The following is a 19445-nucleotide window of genomic DNA, read 5'->3' as shown; positions in this document are numbered from 1 at the left end:
GTGACAGCCACCGGCTACTAGTCAGACTTTATAAACAAATTCTTATGTATGCATATACACACGTTTTCACTCTCATTTTTCCCGTGCTATAGCCTCAGATAAAGATGTCAATATTCTATCCAGTCAACTTACCCACTGATCCCTTGGGACATGGCACAGCAGCTGGTTGTCCAAACTTGGTCTGCGGCCACCAAATGCCAGCCTCAAATGCTTTGGGACACCCATTGTAAATCACTGTGACAGGAGAAAAGAAATAATGCAAGTTTTTTAAAATATGTAAAGTCAGGGAAGTAATAGCAAGAAAACATTTACTGCTACAGAAAAACTTTCCCTGAACTTAGAACTTTACTGGAATCTCCAACAGTTTCCACAGGGAACCATCTATATTTGTTCTCTTTTCAAAACCAGCGTGCCCCAACCTTTAACTGGAGGGCTATTCATTCTTGCAATCAAAGACACATGTTCCATGGAATGACCATTATGAATTTTGGACTGTGGATGTCAGACCATACACACTTCAGAGCCTTAGCTATCATTCTTGGTGTGACTTACCCTAACATGGTTGTGAGACCAAGCACCTGTGTGGGCAGGTGAAATGATAAATAAAAGTTGGAAACCACTGTCAATGTGGCTTCCTGGCTAGATCAGCAGAGAGCACCACAGGCATGGTGCAATCATGTCCTTCTACAGACTGACAAGTATCAGAGAGGGAGCCGTGTTAGTTTGTAGCTTTGATAACAACAAAAAGTCTTGTGGCACCTCATAGACTAACAGATATTTTGGAGCATAAGCTTCCGTGGGCAAAGACCCACTTTATCAGATGCACAAGTGGCACTCATGTATCTCATGAAGCGGGTCTTTGCCCACGAAAGCTTATGCTCCAAAATATCTGTTAGTCTATAAGGTGCCAAAAGACTTCTTGTTATTCTCTTCTACAGACTCTTCACGCAACTGATCTTAGCAGGCATTGGGAGCAGGAGCTGTTAAGGTCTTCTTGCATAGCCTCACGATTTGAAGTTACTATGATGCTAGCAGCCTGATTCATGTATCTATGTCTTGAAAAAATAGGACAAGAATATTTTGCTTTTTCCTTAACTCATATGGTAAAATTCAGATAAAATATTAGTTTTGATTAATTTTCTTCTCTTTCTGTAATGACAACACTCGTAGATTTAAAAAAAAATGTTAGAAGCAGTTGATGGCTAAAACGTAGGATACCTTCACAGCCCTGAATGGTCACCTCCGCAAAAGGGTTGTCGCAACGGTTACACTGTCGCCCAACTACCCCAGGTTTACAAGGGCACTGCCCTGTCTCCATGTCACAAGAGCGAGTATGAGAACCAGAAGGGAAGCAGTCACATGGATAACAGGTGTCGCTGCTTTGTGGCCTGTAGTAGTTTGCCTGGAAAAATAAAGACAGAAACATAGTATTTTAGTTCTGCCACACTTTTATATCCCCTTATTACTTATATTTCTTAAATTCCTCCTGGATGGCTTGTAAGTCTGAAAAGAATTACTGAGTGCCTAGATACTATGACGTCGGGGACTTAAAGAGTGCACAGGTGGAGAGGTTACTTAGCTGTACAGTAACTTGAGTTCTCTGAGATGTTTTTCCCCAGTTTGTGAGCCACTAAAACAGGATGTTCATGTGTCTGTGCACCCTCAACCAGAGATGGCAAAGCAGCGTCTGGCTGTGTCTACACGTGCCCCAAACTTCGAAATGGCCATGCAAATGGCCATTTCGAAGTTTACTAATGAAGCGCTGAAATGCATATTCAGCGCTTCATTAGCATGCGGGCGGCAGCCGCGCTTCGAAATTGACGCTCCTTGCCGCTGCGCGGCGCGTCCAGACGGGGCTCCTTTTCGAAAGGACGCCGCCTACTTCGAAGTCCCCTTATTCCAATGAGCTCATGGGAATAAGGGGACTTCGAAGTAGGCGGCATCCTTTCGAAAAGGAGCCCCGTCTGGACGCGCCGCGCGGCGGCAAGGAGCGTCAATTTCTAAGCGCGGCTGCCGCCCGCATGCTAATGAAGCGCTGAATATGCATTTCAGCGCTTCATTAGTAAACTTCGAAATGGCCATTTGCATGGCCATTTCGAAGTTTGGGGCACGTGTAGACACAGCCCCTGTGGGCCTGTGCTTATGCAGAGCAGCTCCTCATGCTCCCATAGGAGGGAGGCAACCTCCATTTCCTTCTCAACTGCAGCAGAGGGGAAGGAGTGGTGGAGTGGAGCACCCTAGGGACAAAACATCTCAAAGAATTCAAGTCACTGTGCAAATAAATAACTTGGGTTTTCTTCTCCATATGTATATCCCCATGAATACTTCACTGTTAGAGGCTCCCAGCCAGTAACTCAGCCTTCAGGTGGGAGCTGATGAGGCAAATCCAAGACAGTTGGAAAGACTGCATCACCAAAGGTAGCACCAGCCATGAACACAGGTAAAACGATGCTATGAAACATCTTTCAGAAGGGATCTACATAAGGAGGGAGCCATAGCGAGCTGTATTGTCACTCTACGAGGGAGCTTTATCCGAGCAGTCTCTTAGCCTGTTAAAATGCAACTGAGTCACTGTGGCAGTCTCTGCATGAAAGTGGCTGTCCCACCACTCTTTCAGCAAAGGACAGAAAGAGTCTGGGAGAGATCCTAGAGGTCTTGGTCTTGTCTGAATAGAAGATAAGAGCCCATCTGTCATCTGTTGCAAGTAGACGAGATTCCTCTCCGGAAGTAGGAGGATTTGGATGGACTTCCTCATTAACGTGTTAATCCAAAGAGAGCTTAGGGACAAAGTAAGCATGAAGGTTTAGTGGCAGAACGGTGGATCTCTCATGGACACACAGTTCTCTCATTCGTCTATCTAAAGCGATAGTTATAAGGAATGAAGCTTGGAGGGAGAGGTGGAGGGGAGAACAGAAATCCATTGGTTCAGGGGAAGGAAGGATGTTCACAAGGCACAGAGGACTAAATTAAGGTCTCATGGAGGAGCAGGGTTTCGTACAGGGGGAACAAGCTGTGCAGGCCCTAAGGAATCTCTTAGTGACAAGATGGGCCAAAACTGATCTGTTCACAGTGAGTGACTGGAAGTCTGGGATAGCTGCAAGGTGTATTCTGTCTCAGCTACTCACTGAAGCACCCAGTGCCTTTAAGTTAAATAGGCAGTCTAGGATCTTGGAGAAGGGAATTGCTGATGAGTCAAGTGAAGAGGACATCAGGAATAGAAATGTTTCCACTTCTGGAAGCAGGTTTTGTGAGTAGCAGGGTACTTCTGAGAGTAGGGATCCCACTAGATAGGCATACTGACTGGACATTAGCTCTGCACTGGAGAACAAATCTACAATCGATGTCATGTCATGATGTAGAGTCTGATCCTCAAATCTGCTGAGTTTACATTCAACTCAGAGAGGTAGAGCAGAGGGCCACCTTCCTGTCTCCTGACCCTGGGATTGCTAGCATGTGATATAGCCCCTGCCTAACTTACAACAGGCCAAGAGCTTGGCTGATATAGGACTGCCATACCCAGCTCGGTCAGGGGAATCCTGGCCTGCCCCTTTAGGGCAGCTGTCTAGCTGCTTCATGCTGCTGTGCAGCTGAGTTAGGACAAATAAAATGGAGCTGAGACCAAGGATATGCCTAAATTATTTCTCCCGCATTCAGTTTATGTGGTCAATCAGCACACGATTACAACATTTCTCATTTTCTGACCTGCTGATTTTGCTCTAATTTGAAGAGAGGGTAAACCAATAAGAATGCTTTTTACGTCGTCCCATTCATCTTGCACAAGGGATCCTGAGACACCAATAACGATCAGACCAGACCTGAAGAGAAGCTCTTTGTAAGCTCAAAAGCTGTCTGAGTTCACTGTGTAAGCTCAAAAGCTAGTTTCTTTCACCAACAGAAGCTGGTCCACTAACAGATATCATCTCACCCACCTTGTCTTTTTTGAGACCAGGGTCATATTCTGATCTTATCAATTGTAAAACAGAAAATCAGAATCTGGCCCCTTTTTCTATTGCCTTTGCTTCCAATAATAATAGTTACTCATGAAAACAAGGAAAAAAGAGCTGTTATGTGACTAAAATCAGAACACATGATTTTCTCTGACAAAAATTATATTCGATATGATACAAATCACATACGTACAGGACCGTATATTGTATGTTCTAGTTATCCAAACAATTATGTTTTAACTTGAAGAATATTTCCCGCAAACACGGAAATTCTTTCACTTACCTTACACTGGCATTCTCCATTGGTTTTATTGCAGTCAGGATCAAATCCTTTACTGATCTCACAATTACAGGGACCACAAATAGGATTTCCCCACCAGCCCCTGGGACAAGGCAAGTCAATTCTACAAAATAAAATGAAAAGGAAGCACTTTTATGTTCACTTCTAAGAGGAAAAAGAAATTGGGCCAAAATCTGCTCATAGTTACATTACTGAGCATACAATTTATCCTCCTGCAGTTGCTAAAATTCAGCACATATAATAAAACACAGAAGTGGTTTTTGTGCTGCAGGATCCCTTCTCAAACTGGTGTTGCGTCCACAGACCCACACTCCTGATTCTGTGCATCACAATGATCTCCTACCTGGTGCTCAGTTATGGTAAAACAGGCTGCTTCCAAAGCACGTCAGAGATCAAGCTGAATTCTGTTATTCACTGCAAATACAGAGCCCATACTCCTAAATATTGTTATGAGTAAAATGTAAATGATGAGGACTAAAGGATTCTAACAGCCATCTGTGTAAGTGATGCTAAATGGAGTATTTGTCTTTCCAGCCCAAGCAATGGGGCTGGTTTTGGAAACAGTGCCACCAATATATGTAGCTACAATGCAACAACAGAGAGGGTTGCAGGTTCCAAGATGACAGAAGAATCAGATAAAAACCACTCCAAGGTGACACACAAAAGGGGACCAAGACAGTACATTATATGATATTTCCCATTTTCCTATGAGTTTATGAATTACCCAAATTACACATTAATAGGACAATAGATGAGAAGTGCTAGGCTGCTGCTGGCCTTGGAGAGGCCAGCTGGCTCCTCACCATAGGTAAGGGTAGGATATCAAGGAGCATCGCTTCTGTCAAACTCCTAAATCCTGCAGGAACAGATTTGTACTCCTGCTCTCCTTAGCAGCTCTGCGGCACAAAAGATCTGCCAAGCTTGATTGTTTCATGCTCTCAAATGATCAAGAGAATTTTTATTAACCAAAAAAAAAAAAAAAAAAAAGAAAGACAGAAGAAATGGAGGAACTGGGAAAGACCAAGAAATTGAACGGTTAAAATAATTCTCTTACTTGCTCTCACAGTACTGCCCGTAATAGCTTTGTCCACATTCACAGGTGTATCCATGGGATGAGCTTGGTTTACGGACACAGGTGGAAATGTGCTCACATGGGTTTAGGTTACACACATCAATGCAGTCTCTGCCGAAATACCCTTGAGAGACAAAGTTATATAATTACAGCACCGACAGTAATTTACGATTTGCGTGTCTCAGAAAGACCATATATTTTAAGTTTGTACCCTAATAACACATCTTGGATAATTCACAGATTTTCCCACAGATATTGTCAAGAAAGATAGTTTCTTACTGTGAGAGAAAACATGACGGGGTATGCTTTTCAAAAGTTTGCAAAAACACCTTGGGTGCCCTTGGATCAGCGGCTTCTGACTGTTTGCTCAAATCTTTCATTACAAATAGCTCTCATATTTTCTTTCTGTGAGTTCAGGAGGTCACTGAATTTATGCAGGGCACACACCTCAAGATGAAGATTGATGAGAAAAGTTTCCAAATGTCCCTTAGGGGACTTGGTGTGTAAAACATAAATCTAAAACTAGGAAAGGCTGTGAGAGAAATATGAGAGCACACAGAAGAGGGACTTAAAAAATGCCCAAAAATATCAAAGCCCTTTGCAACATAACTAAAACCAATTACTGTTCCGATGATCTATTATACCCAATTTTCATGCAGACTCCTTTACCTGGGTCACAGACACAGGAGTAGCTGTCCCAGTCGTCAGTGCAGTAGCTGTGCTGGGGACATGGACTGGAGTCACAAGGGTTGTCTATTTCACAGCCTTCCTTTACGTTGATCTTGACTGCCTGTTTCATGTTTAATGTAGCTACGTTTGTAGAGGTCTCCCCCATTCTTACTCCCTGAGCAAAGAAAAACAGTAACCTTCAGCTAAGAGATTTTTCCTTTACGATTTAGCAGTACATGCACCAAACGACACAATTCACTGAACTCCTTAATCTTTCCTGTTTTTACAGCAATATGGCTTGTCAGGCACCAGACTTTTTTTTTTTTTTTTTTTGAAGTGCTGGACTTTGATTTAAAACAAGAAGGGAAAGAATACATTTTTTGGTCAGAAGAGACTGGGTTCGTTCACAAAGAAATGGAAAATCTTGAATATTTTAGTACTTGAATATCTTATAAGGATTTAAAAGTTATGCAGAAAACAAAATTTGGGAGGAAATGCATTATTTCTTTCAGGTATCTTCTCATAAATGCAAGCTACTCTTGTTTTTAATTATTATTTTTCATTCTCACCTGCATACACCCATAAAAACCTTGCTGCACTGAGACTTGATCTTCGGATATACCACCCACAATGATGCTTTGCATTTTGAGTCCAGGAAGCTGATTTCCAATCTGCACAGTGCTCTGTGAAAAATATAATCATAAAGGACAGTGGGTAAGGGGACTACATACTCTTTCTAACACAGAGCAGTGCTTTCCTCACAGATGCACTATCAGGCTAAAAACAGAAACAAAAATACCAGTGAAATGAAGAGCTGCTCATCTGATTTTTATTTCACAGGTATGGTCAAAAGATAAAAACTTCACTGATTTGAATGGGTTCACACAACGTGTAAGTCACTGAAGAATCTGGACCATATACTGATTGCAGTAGGAGCACTATATGGTATTTGTTTATCATCTGTTACCTATTCCTTTCTTTTAAACGGACATTCTCAATGGTGAAATAAAGGTTTGGTTCTGATGCTTTCTCACCTGATACATCGCATAATCCAAGGATATAACAGCCAGGTACTTGATATCTTTGCCATCTTTAGCACTCTTCAGCTCTATTAACAAATGGTGCCATTCACCATCACTGACTCGTGACTGGGTCATCCTCAAACTAGCAGCTTGGTTCAGGCCGTTGTAAACATCAAATTGCACATAGCTGTTCAAAATCTGTAGGAAACAAATAAATTCAATGTTAAAATACGAAACTATTCTTAAATGAAGCTCACAATGGGCCACTAACATGTGCAGGCAAACTACCCCCTAGAGTAACGAGCTGTAACCTGGGAAAAACTCAAGAAACTCAAACTCATAAGCTGCAACACCTCCCAACACAGTTTAGGGAGTTCTGCATCTAACCCACAAAGAAGGAGAAAGAAAAGACGATGACAAAGATGAAGATGATGACAATGACAGACAATAAAAATGATACAGAGTTTGAGTTAGAGACACAGGTCAAGTCTTTCTATCAGGACAGAAGTTGGCACATCTGGGACTGGGAGGCTAAGGGCTTATCTACACTCCTGGGAAGATTGACACAGTCAGAGTTCGTCTGGTACAGCTGCACAAAATCGATCTGCCTGGGTTTAGCAGTTGATCCCTGTACGCCTCACTGTTGTGAGGTGTAAAGGAGGTTGATAGGAGAAATGCTCCCATTGACCTCCCTTAGTGAAGACAGTTACTTATGCTGATTTCTGTTACTTCAATTCTAGCTACGCAATTGTCATGGCTAGAAGCGCATATCTGAAATCGACTTTCAGGTCTCCTATAGACCTGGCCTAAGACACCTTTCTTAATGACTCAATTTAAAACTATAAGTTTTTATATTAAGCTTCAGTAGATACTTCTGGTTTCTGACCTATTCAGGGAAAGAGTAAATTCAGTGGGCAGGTGAACACATCAAACATCATTGGTTGACTACTAACCCTGACTACATGTATTCTATGATACACAGAACAATGTTCTGGCAGTTTATATTAACGACTATTTATGGTTCCTAAGTTTTTGCATTTTCAAGAAATGCATCTTGTTACCCAAATCTTTTTAACTGGAAAGTGACCAAGGAGGCCAATCTACAGTATAGGATATTACAGCTACATGCATTAAAATACATATTCAGCCTAGCTCTGTCAGTTGGTATTTGGGGGGATTTTCTAAATTCTGTTCCAGATGAAGAATATGACACCCTTACCTGAATGTTGATCTTGGATGAAGTTCCTGCATTAGCTTGCATTAACATACCATTAACTTTCCGGGTCCTGAACATGAGTCCAATGTACCACGGTACTGAGATAGTAATATCAAGGTCACTCCAAACAATGATACTCTCACCACTGAAACGCTGGGGAGAAGGCATTACTGAAAATCAACAGACAAGAGGTTTTTTTTTTTAAATGTGTTTTTTGACGCAAGGACTAAAGAAAAACAATAATTTCCCATGACTTTTTCATTTGTAATTTGTTTTAATAAATGGACTATATTCATTGCTTGGCTAAGGATGATACCCACAACACTGAAGCCAATTGGGATTGTTCCTGCTTATCTGAGGGCTAAATTTGGCCATATTTTTATATAGTGAACAACCGATCAATTACCAGGGATACTATAATTATCCCAATAATTATGGCATCATTTGCCAAAAGATACCACACAGCAAATATCACGGCTATCACAGTTATTTCCTGTTTTAAATAGAAAACATTTATTTCAGAAAACTTTATGTTGTCTTCATAATGGTGACAGCTGGATTTGCTTAAAATAAAAAATTAAATCCTAAAATCATAATATAAATAAGTTTAGATTATTCTTGCAAAATGATTTCTCCATGTCTATTGAAAATAAAGTTCTATTGCTTATTTGATTTTAATCAAATGTGTTACCGCATTTGTGTATATCATTGTTCATTATGGAATACAAAAATAAAATACTGTAAACATGTTTTGTCCTAGAGTGAAAAGGCCACAATTGTCCTTATAGGCTTTATCTGAGGAAGGGCATATATGAACATACTTTGAAGTCATTAGAACTTAAACCCATGCCAAAAGTGTGCCTACGTTTTGAACTAGGGCCCTAAAAACTAGAAAAAGTGATAGAGAATCAAGCTGTCTGTTAAATTACTATTTTTTGGTCTCAACTCAAGGGCTCAGCTCAACATGGAAAGCAGATCTTCATTAACATTTTATACTAAACAGGGTCTTTTCCTCCTTTTGATGATGTGTTATCAAACTCTTAAGAGGTGCATGATGTAACTATACAAACATTATAGACTAACAGAAAAGTTTAGAGCATGAGCTTTCGTGAGTTAACTCACTTCTTCAGATGCAATCTCACGAGGAAGCCCAGCATCTGAAGAAGTGAGTTAACTCACAAAAGCTCATGCTCTAAACTTTTCTGTTAGTCTATAAGGTGCCACAGGACCCTTCGTTGCTCTACAGATCCAGACTAACACGGCTACCCCTCTGATACTATACAAACATTGTATCATAATACAGACAAACCTTAGTTATTTGACCCCTGGTTAACCTGAGCGTGTAGGATGAAACCATATGTTTGATAACTGGGGAGCTGGATAATCTCTCCCAGCACTGTGCAGCTGGCAGCCCCACAAGGCCCAGCAGCAGCTCCTGGCCATGGCCAGCTGGACTTCCTGCAAGCTGGTGGTGGCTGCCCATCCAGGGCGACATGGGCTGACCACCCAGGGAACTGGCAAGGTGAGATGGCACTAGGGCAGCTGGCAGCCTGACTGGGGGCAGACGGGCCTCCCTGCCTCAGGGCCAGTGACAGCTCCATGCCCCTGGGTCCGTTGTGGCTCTGTGCCCCAGGGTTGGTCACGGCAGCTCTGCACCCCAGGCTGAGCAGCAGCTCTGTGACCTGGAGTCAGTTACAACAGAGGCACAAGATCAGGTCAAGGGATATTAAGCCTATACGGCTCTAAAGGCTGCTTGCATTTTAAACATAATCCTCTTATTAGTCACGCTTCATTTCTAACACCTATTTTTTTCATGCATTATAGCAATATATGGTGCACGCTCACTGCAAGCAGATGGGGAAAGAAGCAGATTACAGAACTCAGTGTAGCTTCACTATTTTTAATGGTTTTCTGTAAATAATCAGCACTCCACAGTTACAGTTGCATACACTCGATTCCCTCCTGTCTACATATTCGCACCGCTCACAGCTCCTACAGCCACCACTAGAGAGCAGCTTTAATGTTCGGTCAAAGCTCCACAGGAATGCAGGCAGTGGAGGGAAAAATCAAACTCTCTGAGCACCACTGGTCTGCAATCAGAACCTCACGAATTCCAGTTGTGGCATCTGCCCCAGGATCCACTCTTTGCCTACCCTTTGTTACAGGACTGTGCTCTAACATCCAAGCTTTCATTTTTAAAACAACAATTTAGGTTTCTAGATCTCATGTTTGCAAAGACATCTTGGCAGTATGAACCACATGTAAATGATTCAGAGAGATCTGATGACCTTGCAGACATCCTGAAACAAAAGCTCTGAGTAGGGTGACCGCATTGTACTATGGCAAATCATAGAATTGTAGGGCTGGAAGGGACCTCAGGAGGTCATCTAGTCCAGCCCCCTGCCTAAAGCAGGATCAAGCCCATCTAAAACATCCCAGCCATGACTCTGTCAAGCTGGGACTTAAAAACCTCTAGGGATGGAGATTCCACCACCTCTCTTGGCAACGTATTCCAGGGCTTCACCATCCTCCTGGCGAAATGGTTTTTCCTAATATCCAACCTACACCTCTCCCTCTGTAACTTCAGACAGTTGCTCCTTCTTCTGCCACCTGTCACCATTGAGAACAGTCCCTCTCCATCCTCTAGAGAGCCCCCCTTCAGAAAGCTGAAGACTGCTATCAAATTGCTCTTCTGTCTTCTCTTCTGCAAACTAAATAAGTCCAAATCATGCAGCCGCTCCTCATAAGTCATGTGCTCCAGACTCCTAATCATTTTCGTTGCCCTTCGTTGAACCCTTTCCAATGCATCCACATCTTTTCTATACTGGGGCTCCTAGAACTGGACGCAATACTCTAGATGAGCCTCACCGGTGCTGAATAAACGGGAATAACAACTTCTCTTTATCTTCTGGAAATGAATCTCCCAGTGCACCCCAATATGCCGTTAGCCTTCTTGGCTACAAGGGCACACTGATGACTCATAACCAGCCTCTCCTCCTTTGTAATCCCCTGGTCCTTTTCCGCTGCACTGCTACTTAGCCAGTCAGTCCCCAGCCTGTAACAATGTTTGGGATTCTTCTGCCCCAAATGCAGGACTCTGCACTCGTCCTTGTTGAACCTCATCAAATGTCTTTTGGCCCAATCCTCCAATTCATCTAAATCACTCTGGACCCTATCCCTATCCTCCAACGTATCTACCTGACCCCCTAGTTTAGTGTCATTCGCAAATTTGCTGAGGGTGCAATCCATCCCCTCATCCAGCTCATTAACAAAGATGTTGAACAGTACTGCCCCTAGAACTGATCCTTGGGGCACTCCACTTGAAACTGACCACTAACCAGATACTGAGCTATTGACCACTACCCACTGGGCCCGTCTGTCAAGCCAGTTTTCTGTCCATGCATCCAACCCATTCTTCGTTAACTTTTGGGCAAGAATATTGTGGGAGACCGTTTCAAAAGCTTTGCTAAAGTCAAGGTATATCACATCCATTGACTTCCCCATGTCCACAGAGCCTGTTTCCTCATCATAGAAGCTAATCAGATTGGTCAGGCACAACTTGCCCTTCGTGAATCCTTGTTGACTACTCGATCACTTTTCAATCTTCCAAGTGCTCCAGAATGGATTTCTTGAGAACTCCCTCCATGATTTTTCTGGGGACTGAGGTGAGGCTGATTGATCTATATTTCCCTGGATTATCCTCTCCTTTTTTAAAGATGGGCACTACATTTGCCTTTTTCCAATCATCCGGGACCTCTCCTGAGCACCATGAGTTTTCAAAGATAATAGCCAAAGGCTCTGCAATGACATCTACCAATTCCTTCAGTATCCTTGGATGCATTAAATCCAGACCCATGGATTTGTGTGCATCTAGATTTTCTAAATAGCTCTTAACCTCTTCTCTCCCCACCGAGGGCTGCCCACCTCCTTCCCATACTGCATTGCCTAGTGCCATAGTCGGGGAGCTGACTTTGTCTGTGAAGACTGAGGCAAAAAAAGCATTGAGTACTTCAGCCTTTCCCATATCATCCGTCACCAGACTACCTCTCCCATCCAGTAATGGTCCCACACCCTCCATGATAACCCTCTTATTGTTAATATACCTGTAGAAGCCCTTCTTGTCTCGCTTCACATTCCTTGCTAGCTGCAGTTCCAACTGTGCTTTTGCTCTCCTGATTATCCCCTGGCATTCTCCAGCCATATATTTATACTCCCCCTTACTCATCTGTCCAAGTTTCCACTTCTTACACTTATCCTTTTTGAGTTTAAGCTCACCAAGGATTTCCCTTGTGAGCCAAGCTGGTTGCCTACCATATTTGCTTTTCTTACTGCGCTTTGGGATGGTTTGTTCCTGTGCCTTCCATAAGACCTCTGTAAAATATTGCCAGTTCTCCTGAACTCCTTTCCTCTTCATATTAACTTCCCAGGGGATCCTGACCATCAGTTATCTCAGGGAGTCAAAGTCTGCTCTTCTGAAATCAAGGGTCTGTATTTTACTGCTCACCTTTCTTCCTTTTGTTGGATCCTGAAATCTATGAGCTCATGATCACTGCAGCCCAGGTTGACACCCATTTCTATTTCTCCTACTAGTTCTTCCCTGTTTGTGAGCAGCAGGTCAAGCTGCACATGGCCCCTGATCGGTTCCTTTAGTACTTGTACCAGGAAGTTATCCCCAACATTCTCCAAAAATCTTCCTGGATTGTCTGTGTGCTGCTGTATTGGTCTCCCAACAAACATCTGGACGATTAAAGTATCCCATGAGAACTAGCACCTGTGATTTGGAAGCTTCTCTTAGTCGTCTGAAGAAATTCTTGTCTACCTCATCTACCTGATCTGAGCTGCGTCTACACGTGCACGCTACTTCGAAGTAGCGGCACCAACTTCGACGTTAGGCGGCGAGACGTCGAAGTCACTAACCTCATGAGGAGATAGGAATAGCGCCCTACTTCGACGTTCAACGTCAAAGTAGGGACCGTGTAGACAATCCGCGTCCCGCAACGTCGAAATTGCTGGGTCCTCCATGGCGGCCATCAGCTGGGGGGTTGAGAGATGCTCTCTCTCCAGCCCCTGCGGGGCTCTATGGTCACCGTGGGCAGCAGCCCTTAGCCCAGGGCTTCTGGCTGCTTCTGCGGCAGCTGGGGATCTATGCTGCAGGCACAGGGTCTGCAACCAGTTGTCAGCTCTGTGGATCTTGTGTTGTTTAGTGCAACTGTGTCTGGGAGGGGCCCTTTAAGGGAGCGGCTTGCTGTTGAGTCCGCCCTGTGACCCTGTCTGCAGCTGTGCCTGGCATCCCTATTTCGATGTGTGCTACTTTGACGTGTAGACATTCCCTCGCTGCACCTATTTCAATGTTGGGCTGAGCAACGTCGAAGTTGAACATTGACATTGCTGGCCCTGGAGGACGTGTAGACGTTATTCATCGAAATAGACTATTTCGATGTCGCCACATCGAAATAAGCTATTTCGATGTTGGCTGCACGTGTAGACGTAGCCCTGGTGGCCTACAGCAGACACCAAACACTACATCGCCTCTGTTGCTTCCACTTCTAAGCTTAACCCAAATACACTCAACTGTCTCTTCTCCCTCCATATACTGGAGCTCTGAGCAATCATACTGCTCTCTCACATAAATCCCCACTCCTCCTCCTCTTCCCCTCCGCCTGTCCTCCCTGAGCAGTTTATACCCTTCCATGACAGGGGACACCATACGGGACACCAGCTTCCGGGGTTGGGGGTGGGGCTGCTGTCCCATGTCAGGGCTCCTTGGTGATGGGGGCTGCTGCTTCAGGCTGAGGCAGAAGGGAGGGGGGCTCTGCAGCCTCCAATGTGGGGGCACCAGGGCTGAAGAGGAGTGGAGGATGGAGGCTCCAGAAACACTGAGTCCCGCCAGTGGGGGAGATGTTCCAAAGCCTCCCAGTGGTGTTGGTGGGGGGGCAGGGAACGAAGCAGGAGCTGCCTTCCTGAGGCATGGGAGACCACGGAGTGAGGCAGCTGACCCATGGAAGGGTTCCCTGGCAGCAGGAGCAGCCTCCCCTAAGTGTAGGGCACCAGGGAACGAGGCAGCTGCCCCATTGTGGAGTTTGCCAGCAGCAGGGGTCACCATCATGGGGTGCCAGGGAATGGGGCAGCTAATACTGTACCATAAACACGGTTATTTAAATATCAGCACTGATAACAGTTTCACTGCTAATCATTTTTGCAGAAACATCTAGGAGTATCATTTAGCACACCACCTCAAATGGCTTCCCACACTGCCATGTATGTCAAAAACTCCAAATGCCCCCTATCCGGCAACTCCCTCCCTTCTGTGCACACTTGTATGTGGGTCAGTACTATAATTTCTGGAAATCTGAAAACATGGGGAATGTAAACAATAGATGGGCGACTTTTATGCTACCTTCATTCTTTTTCATAATTAATTTGTTAAAATAACTCGGTAGTTTAAATGAAGCTATCTCCAAACATCCAGTCTGCCTCATCAAAGGGCCACAGAACCTAGACACTGCTGCGGAATTTAATACCAGCCTGCTATGGAGGACACAAAGCCTTGTCGACAGATGACAAATGTAAACATACCGGTTTGCTGTTGGGTTTGCTAATACTCCTTTTGGATTTCCACACACTCAAGGAGCTAGATGAAGGCTTCTTCTTCCATTGATGCTTTGTCCTCCCCTAACCAACCAGGGGATTCCTAATTATTGGTATAATTAATTTAGCGTCCAAAAGTACCTATGAGGAGCAGAGGTCCCATTGTGCTAGACACGGTACAAACACGCAAGATGACGTAGGTATGGCTCGGAAGAGCTTAACACTTATTAAAGAGCTTATTAAAGTTAGATTCTTGGCCTAGCCAACTTCATTGAAATATTCTCAGTGAGGTTAAAAGAGATGCAAAATGGCTAAAATGGCTGTTCAGGATATCTTAGCCAAGCAAGCTCAAAAAAGGGTTTTACACTTAGTCTGAGCTTTTCAAAAGTAGAAGCCTCCCAAGTCTATTTTTATATCAAATGAGTGGCCTGATTTTCAAAAGTGCTGAGCATCCATGGCTACCACTGATTTTAGGCTTCTGAATCCTTGCCTACATTCTCTAAGGCTTCCTGTTTAGTTTTAGGAAGGGGATTTCGAAGACTGGGGTGTCCTTTTGAAAGGCCCCTGTCTACATGGGCAGCATATGTTCCAAAAAGTGTAACTTTTGAATTGTGCACAGCTGTCATTATGCTAATGAGGCAATGCATATTCAGGACCATGCCTCATTAGCATCTTCCAAACTGTCTCATTAACATGTCCCCTCCGAAAGGAGGGGTCATATGTAGACACAACTTAAGAGTTGCTTTCATTTTGAATTTCTGAATGGTCTTTAATGGATATTTTGCCCCTTAGCTATATTATGAGAAATAAGTTGTGTGTGGCCTGTTGCCTACGGACTGAAAATTCTTCAAGAAATGGAAGTTTTTGCAAGAATAAGCATCACAGAACTGTATTTAATGCATGAGAAAACTTTCCAATGGGTGATAATACTGTTGCATTTACTATGAATCATACTGGTTCTGATTCAAATCATGATTAGATATTAAAATATACCTTTTTATGATGTGAGATAACCAATAAGGTTAATTTCATTTTACTCCAAAAACCTAATGATCGGATACTTTTTTTCTTGGTATAATTGGTCAAGAAAATATTAATGTGATACAATACAACTCCTGATCTTTCTACCAAAACCAGGAGAAAGAGAGAAGAAAATCAGGCCTCTTGCCTTCAATGAAATTACTCCACATTTACACCAGTATGAATGATAACAGAATTAGACCCCCAGCAGTTTAACCTATCGTCCTATCCTGTAGTTTCAGCACAGTTAATCTCCCTTGACAGATTAACCAGTCAGATGCTAAACACCACATGATGGAAACCAGCAAAGGGTTGATAACACAACTTGTCATCAGACAACATGACAAATGAGGTCCTTTTTTTGAGAAACCATTATACAATCACCACTTCAGCACGTATTTCATCCTAGTGGGAAGCCAGAGTGTAATTTCTTTGGTAACAGCATAATTAGGATACCCCTGCTCAAACTGCAAAGAAGTCTGAGTCAAATTACACCCATGTAAACCTGGAATAATTCCATTTACTTCTATGGAGTCACTCCAGATATTCACTAAGGTAGAGTAGGACAGTATCTGAACTTTTATTTCTTAGAAAGCAACTAACTGGGATTAGTTTTGCTGGGATTTTCCTCTTAGAATGCTTCTATGGTGCATCACTACAAAGTAGCAACCTGTACTAACCCAATCTAGGCACTACACAGACGTACAGTCTACGGGTGTGTAACGTCAACTCAATCCCAGCCTCCTGCTATAGTTTTCTTAATGAGGAACTACAATTACTTCCCCAAAAAAGGAACTTGGCAGAGGTAACTGGTATGGGGATTCCAGGAGAGGCACTGCCCATGGGCCCCTACCCTGACAATGCTCCATTCCCTCACTGCCCATGTGCCTCTCCCACCTCAGCTCTGCCCGCTCTCCTTGCTGCGCTCCTGCCCACCTCCTCCTGAGGCAGCACCACACAGCTTCTGGTCAGTGCGGGGACAGTACCTCCCTCTCTCCCTCCCTCCCACACACACAGAGTAGCACTCTGGGGCAGAGGTGGGACTGCCCCCACACTCACAGGAAGTGACATGGTGCTGAGGGTGAGTGTGTGTATGGGGGAACCCCAGATGCTAGGGGTGCATGTGAACCCCTGTGCACCTCCCATGTGTAACCTCTGGAACTGGGTCCCTATTTTTCATTCCTTTTCAGTGCACACATTCTACCCTTTCCTATGTTTTACAGACATCTACCCAGACTTTCTAGTCATAAGTAAAGCTCAATAAAATGTAAAGTGTTCTTACTAAAGACAGACTGCCTTCCACTGACGTGGTAATTAAATCCACTTTCATTTTGGGCCTGATCCAAAGCCCACTAAAGTCAAAGGGAGTCTTCCTTTGATTTCAGGATGCTTTGGATCGTATCATTTTACTTTAACCAACTTACGATTACTGCCAAGCTTTGTGGAACTAATTTACTAATGTTAGCAAATAGATAATAGGAAAAAAGGTAAGAGCTGTTGCAGTTTGTCCCAACAGGATTTCTGATTTTCCTGATTTTTGAACCAAGTCAGAAACCATTTTTAATATAAAGATGAGCCCACAGATACTTTAAATATATAAAGGAGTGAGTCTGTGCTCACAAAAGCTCATGCTCAAAACTTTTTTGTTAGTCTATAAGGTGCCACAGGACCCTTCATTGCTGTTAAAGGATGAATGTTATGCTTAATTGCAATATTCCAAAATCTGCCCCCTAAAGTATCTCAAACATTATTATGAGATGTTAACTACTAAAAACAAAAGGCCAAAACATACAAGTAAACTGGAGGATACATGGAGGCACTGACAGGTGCCATGGGCCAGGAGCTGGGAGCGGGGCCCAGCTCTCCACCTCTGGAAGGGGCAGGGCCCAGGGTGGAAGTGGCAGGTAGCCCTGGGCCACCCCCTTCCCATGGTCCCAAAGCCACTTGTGGAGCAGCACACAGGGCTTCGGCTGTGGCGGTGGCTAGCACTCCAACCCCTTTGAAATGTCAGGCCTGGGGGCAATCGTCATCTTTGCTCCTTCCCCTTTTGGTGGGCCTGGGGACACATGCACCGGAAGCCTGCTGGACCTACCTTGCTCACAGTTTTTCCCACCATACCGCAAGGGGCAGTCACAAGTGTAGGTGTTCCATTTATTCACACATGTTCCTCCATTTTGACACCAGTTAGTACCACAGTAGTTCTTCTGAGCTGCACAACCTGGAATTTAGAAAGCAGAGCTATTTAGCATAAACCATTTGTGCATTTGGTAAAGCTGGCTGCACCAAAAGAGACTTCAAATGACTAACTATGTCTGAGAGTGACAGTCTCTGGGGTTTTGTCAATATAGAAGGGAAAGAAAATTATCATAGCATTCGAGAGCCACATGATCAAAAGAGACCGAGAAACTTCTCAGATGAAGACAAAGGGCTTACATTAAAATCATGATGTAACTCTACTGAAGCCAGTGGAGTTATAGTATGTAGGAATGTACCTTCTGATAAGAAAGCAACCAAACTGAAATCTTCCTTTCACCTGCTTCCGCTGAAACAAGAACTTACTTATACAGATGGAAAACTGGGTTGTGTTCAGCTAATTTTAAGGTAAAGACACAACCTGGTAAAAGCTAAGTAATTCAATGTTAGTGCTGAAGCTCCATCCTGTACTTGATAGTACCTGAAAAGAACACTCAGCATCGCTTCCACTCTGTCACTGAACTAGACCTTTACCAGGTTGTGAGAAGAAGCTAACCACTCTTACACAACAGTGATTAGCTCTGTTTATAAGGCAGTCCAGCAGTACACAGCAGACCAGAAGTGCAGCCCATGTTTCATTTTTAAACCACATATTCTTTTAAAAACTCATGATAAACATGTACATGCTTCTGAGCAGCTTGCATTTGATGTTTGGCGAGGCACTGCATTTGTTCTAATGCACAACCAGAATTGATTAAAATAGTCCACTCTTCTTGACCTCCTTTCACTCAGCATCAGAGTAGAGAGTTTTAATAGACGAGTTGCGAACACATGAAATACAAGGTTATTGAGAGAAATTGTGGTTCAACTATTATGGGTCAGGGCACATGTGTCCCTTGGGAGTCATCTTGCCACCAGACTGCATGAAACAACTTAGAGCAAGGTTCACTTAGGGCTAAATTCTATGTGCATATCTCCAGGTGACATCTTACACCATTCAGAAGACCCAGAGAAGCTTTTAGCGCCTCTTATGTGCCTTTTAATTCTTCAAGTGGTACACTGGGCTGCAGGACATTGTGTAGATCTTTGGCACTTGCATGACCAAGTGCCAAACAAATGGGGCACATATAGAGGATTTACACAGTGATCAGGCTAGACAGGATAGTTCTCCTTTATTTTCTCAGCTACTCCATGTTGGCTACCACAGTTCCACATGTGCAACCGCTTCTGTGGTTGTCCCATTCCTCCCAGAAAGATGGCTGAGGGTTAGCTAGTGAAGACAAAAAGCTTCCTCCTCCTCATAAACCTATCCAACCTGCTGCCCACTAAGGTGTGGCAGATACCTAACTCATACTCCTAAATCCTCCCGACTCACAGCTGAGCTGAGATAACTTGAAGACCTGCTGAGCCTTCTGTA

The 19445-nt window shown here is 43.6% G+C and overlaps 1 protein-coding gene across 4 annotated transcripts in view; it reads right to left on the bottom strand.

Annotated features, from left to right (window-relative positions):
* CELSR1 (cadherin EGF LAG seven-pass G-type receptor 1) overlaps positions 1–19445 on the bottom strand; it is a 273373-nt gene that overhangs the window by 53421 nt on the left and 200507 nt on the right. For all 4 annotated transcript variants that reach the window (XM_075015986.1, XM_075016015.1, XM_075015995.1 and 1 more), the window contains exons 8-16: positions 17928–18053; positions 8231–8397; positions 7024–7209; positions 6559–6672; positions 5990–6164; positions 5303–5444; positions 4231–4351; positions 1219–1402; positions 133–234 (exon numbers count right to left, since the gene is read on the bottom strand). In XM_075015986.1, the coding sequence (XP_074872087.1) occupies positions 133–234; positions 1219–1402; positions 4231–4351; positions 5303–5444; positions 5990–6164; positions 6559–6672; positions 7024–7209; positions 8231–8397; positions 17928–18053 (1317 nt within the window). The remainder of the gene's footprint in view (positions 1–132; positions 235–1218; positions 1403–4230; positions 4352–5302; positions 5445–5989; positions 6165–6558; positions 6673–7023; positions 7210–8230; positions 8398–17927; positions 18054–19445) is intronic.

This window comes from Carettochelys insculpta, chromosome 1 (genome assembly GCF_033958435.1).
Source record: "Carettochelys insculpta isolate YL-2023 chromosome 1, ASM3395843v1, whole genome shotgun sequence".
Classification (NCBI taxonomy): Eukaryota; Metazoa; Chordata; order Testudines; family Carettochelyidae; genus Carettochelys; species Carettochelys insculpta.
The sequence above is the reverse complement of the archived record's forward strand: the minus strand, read 5'-3'. Positions and strand labels throughout refer to the sequence as shown.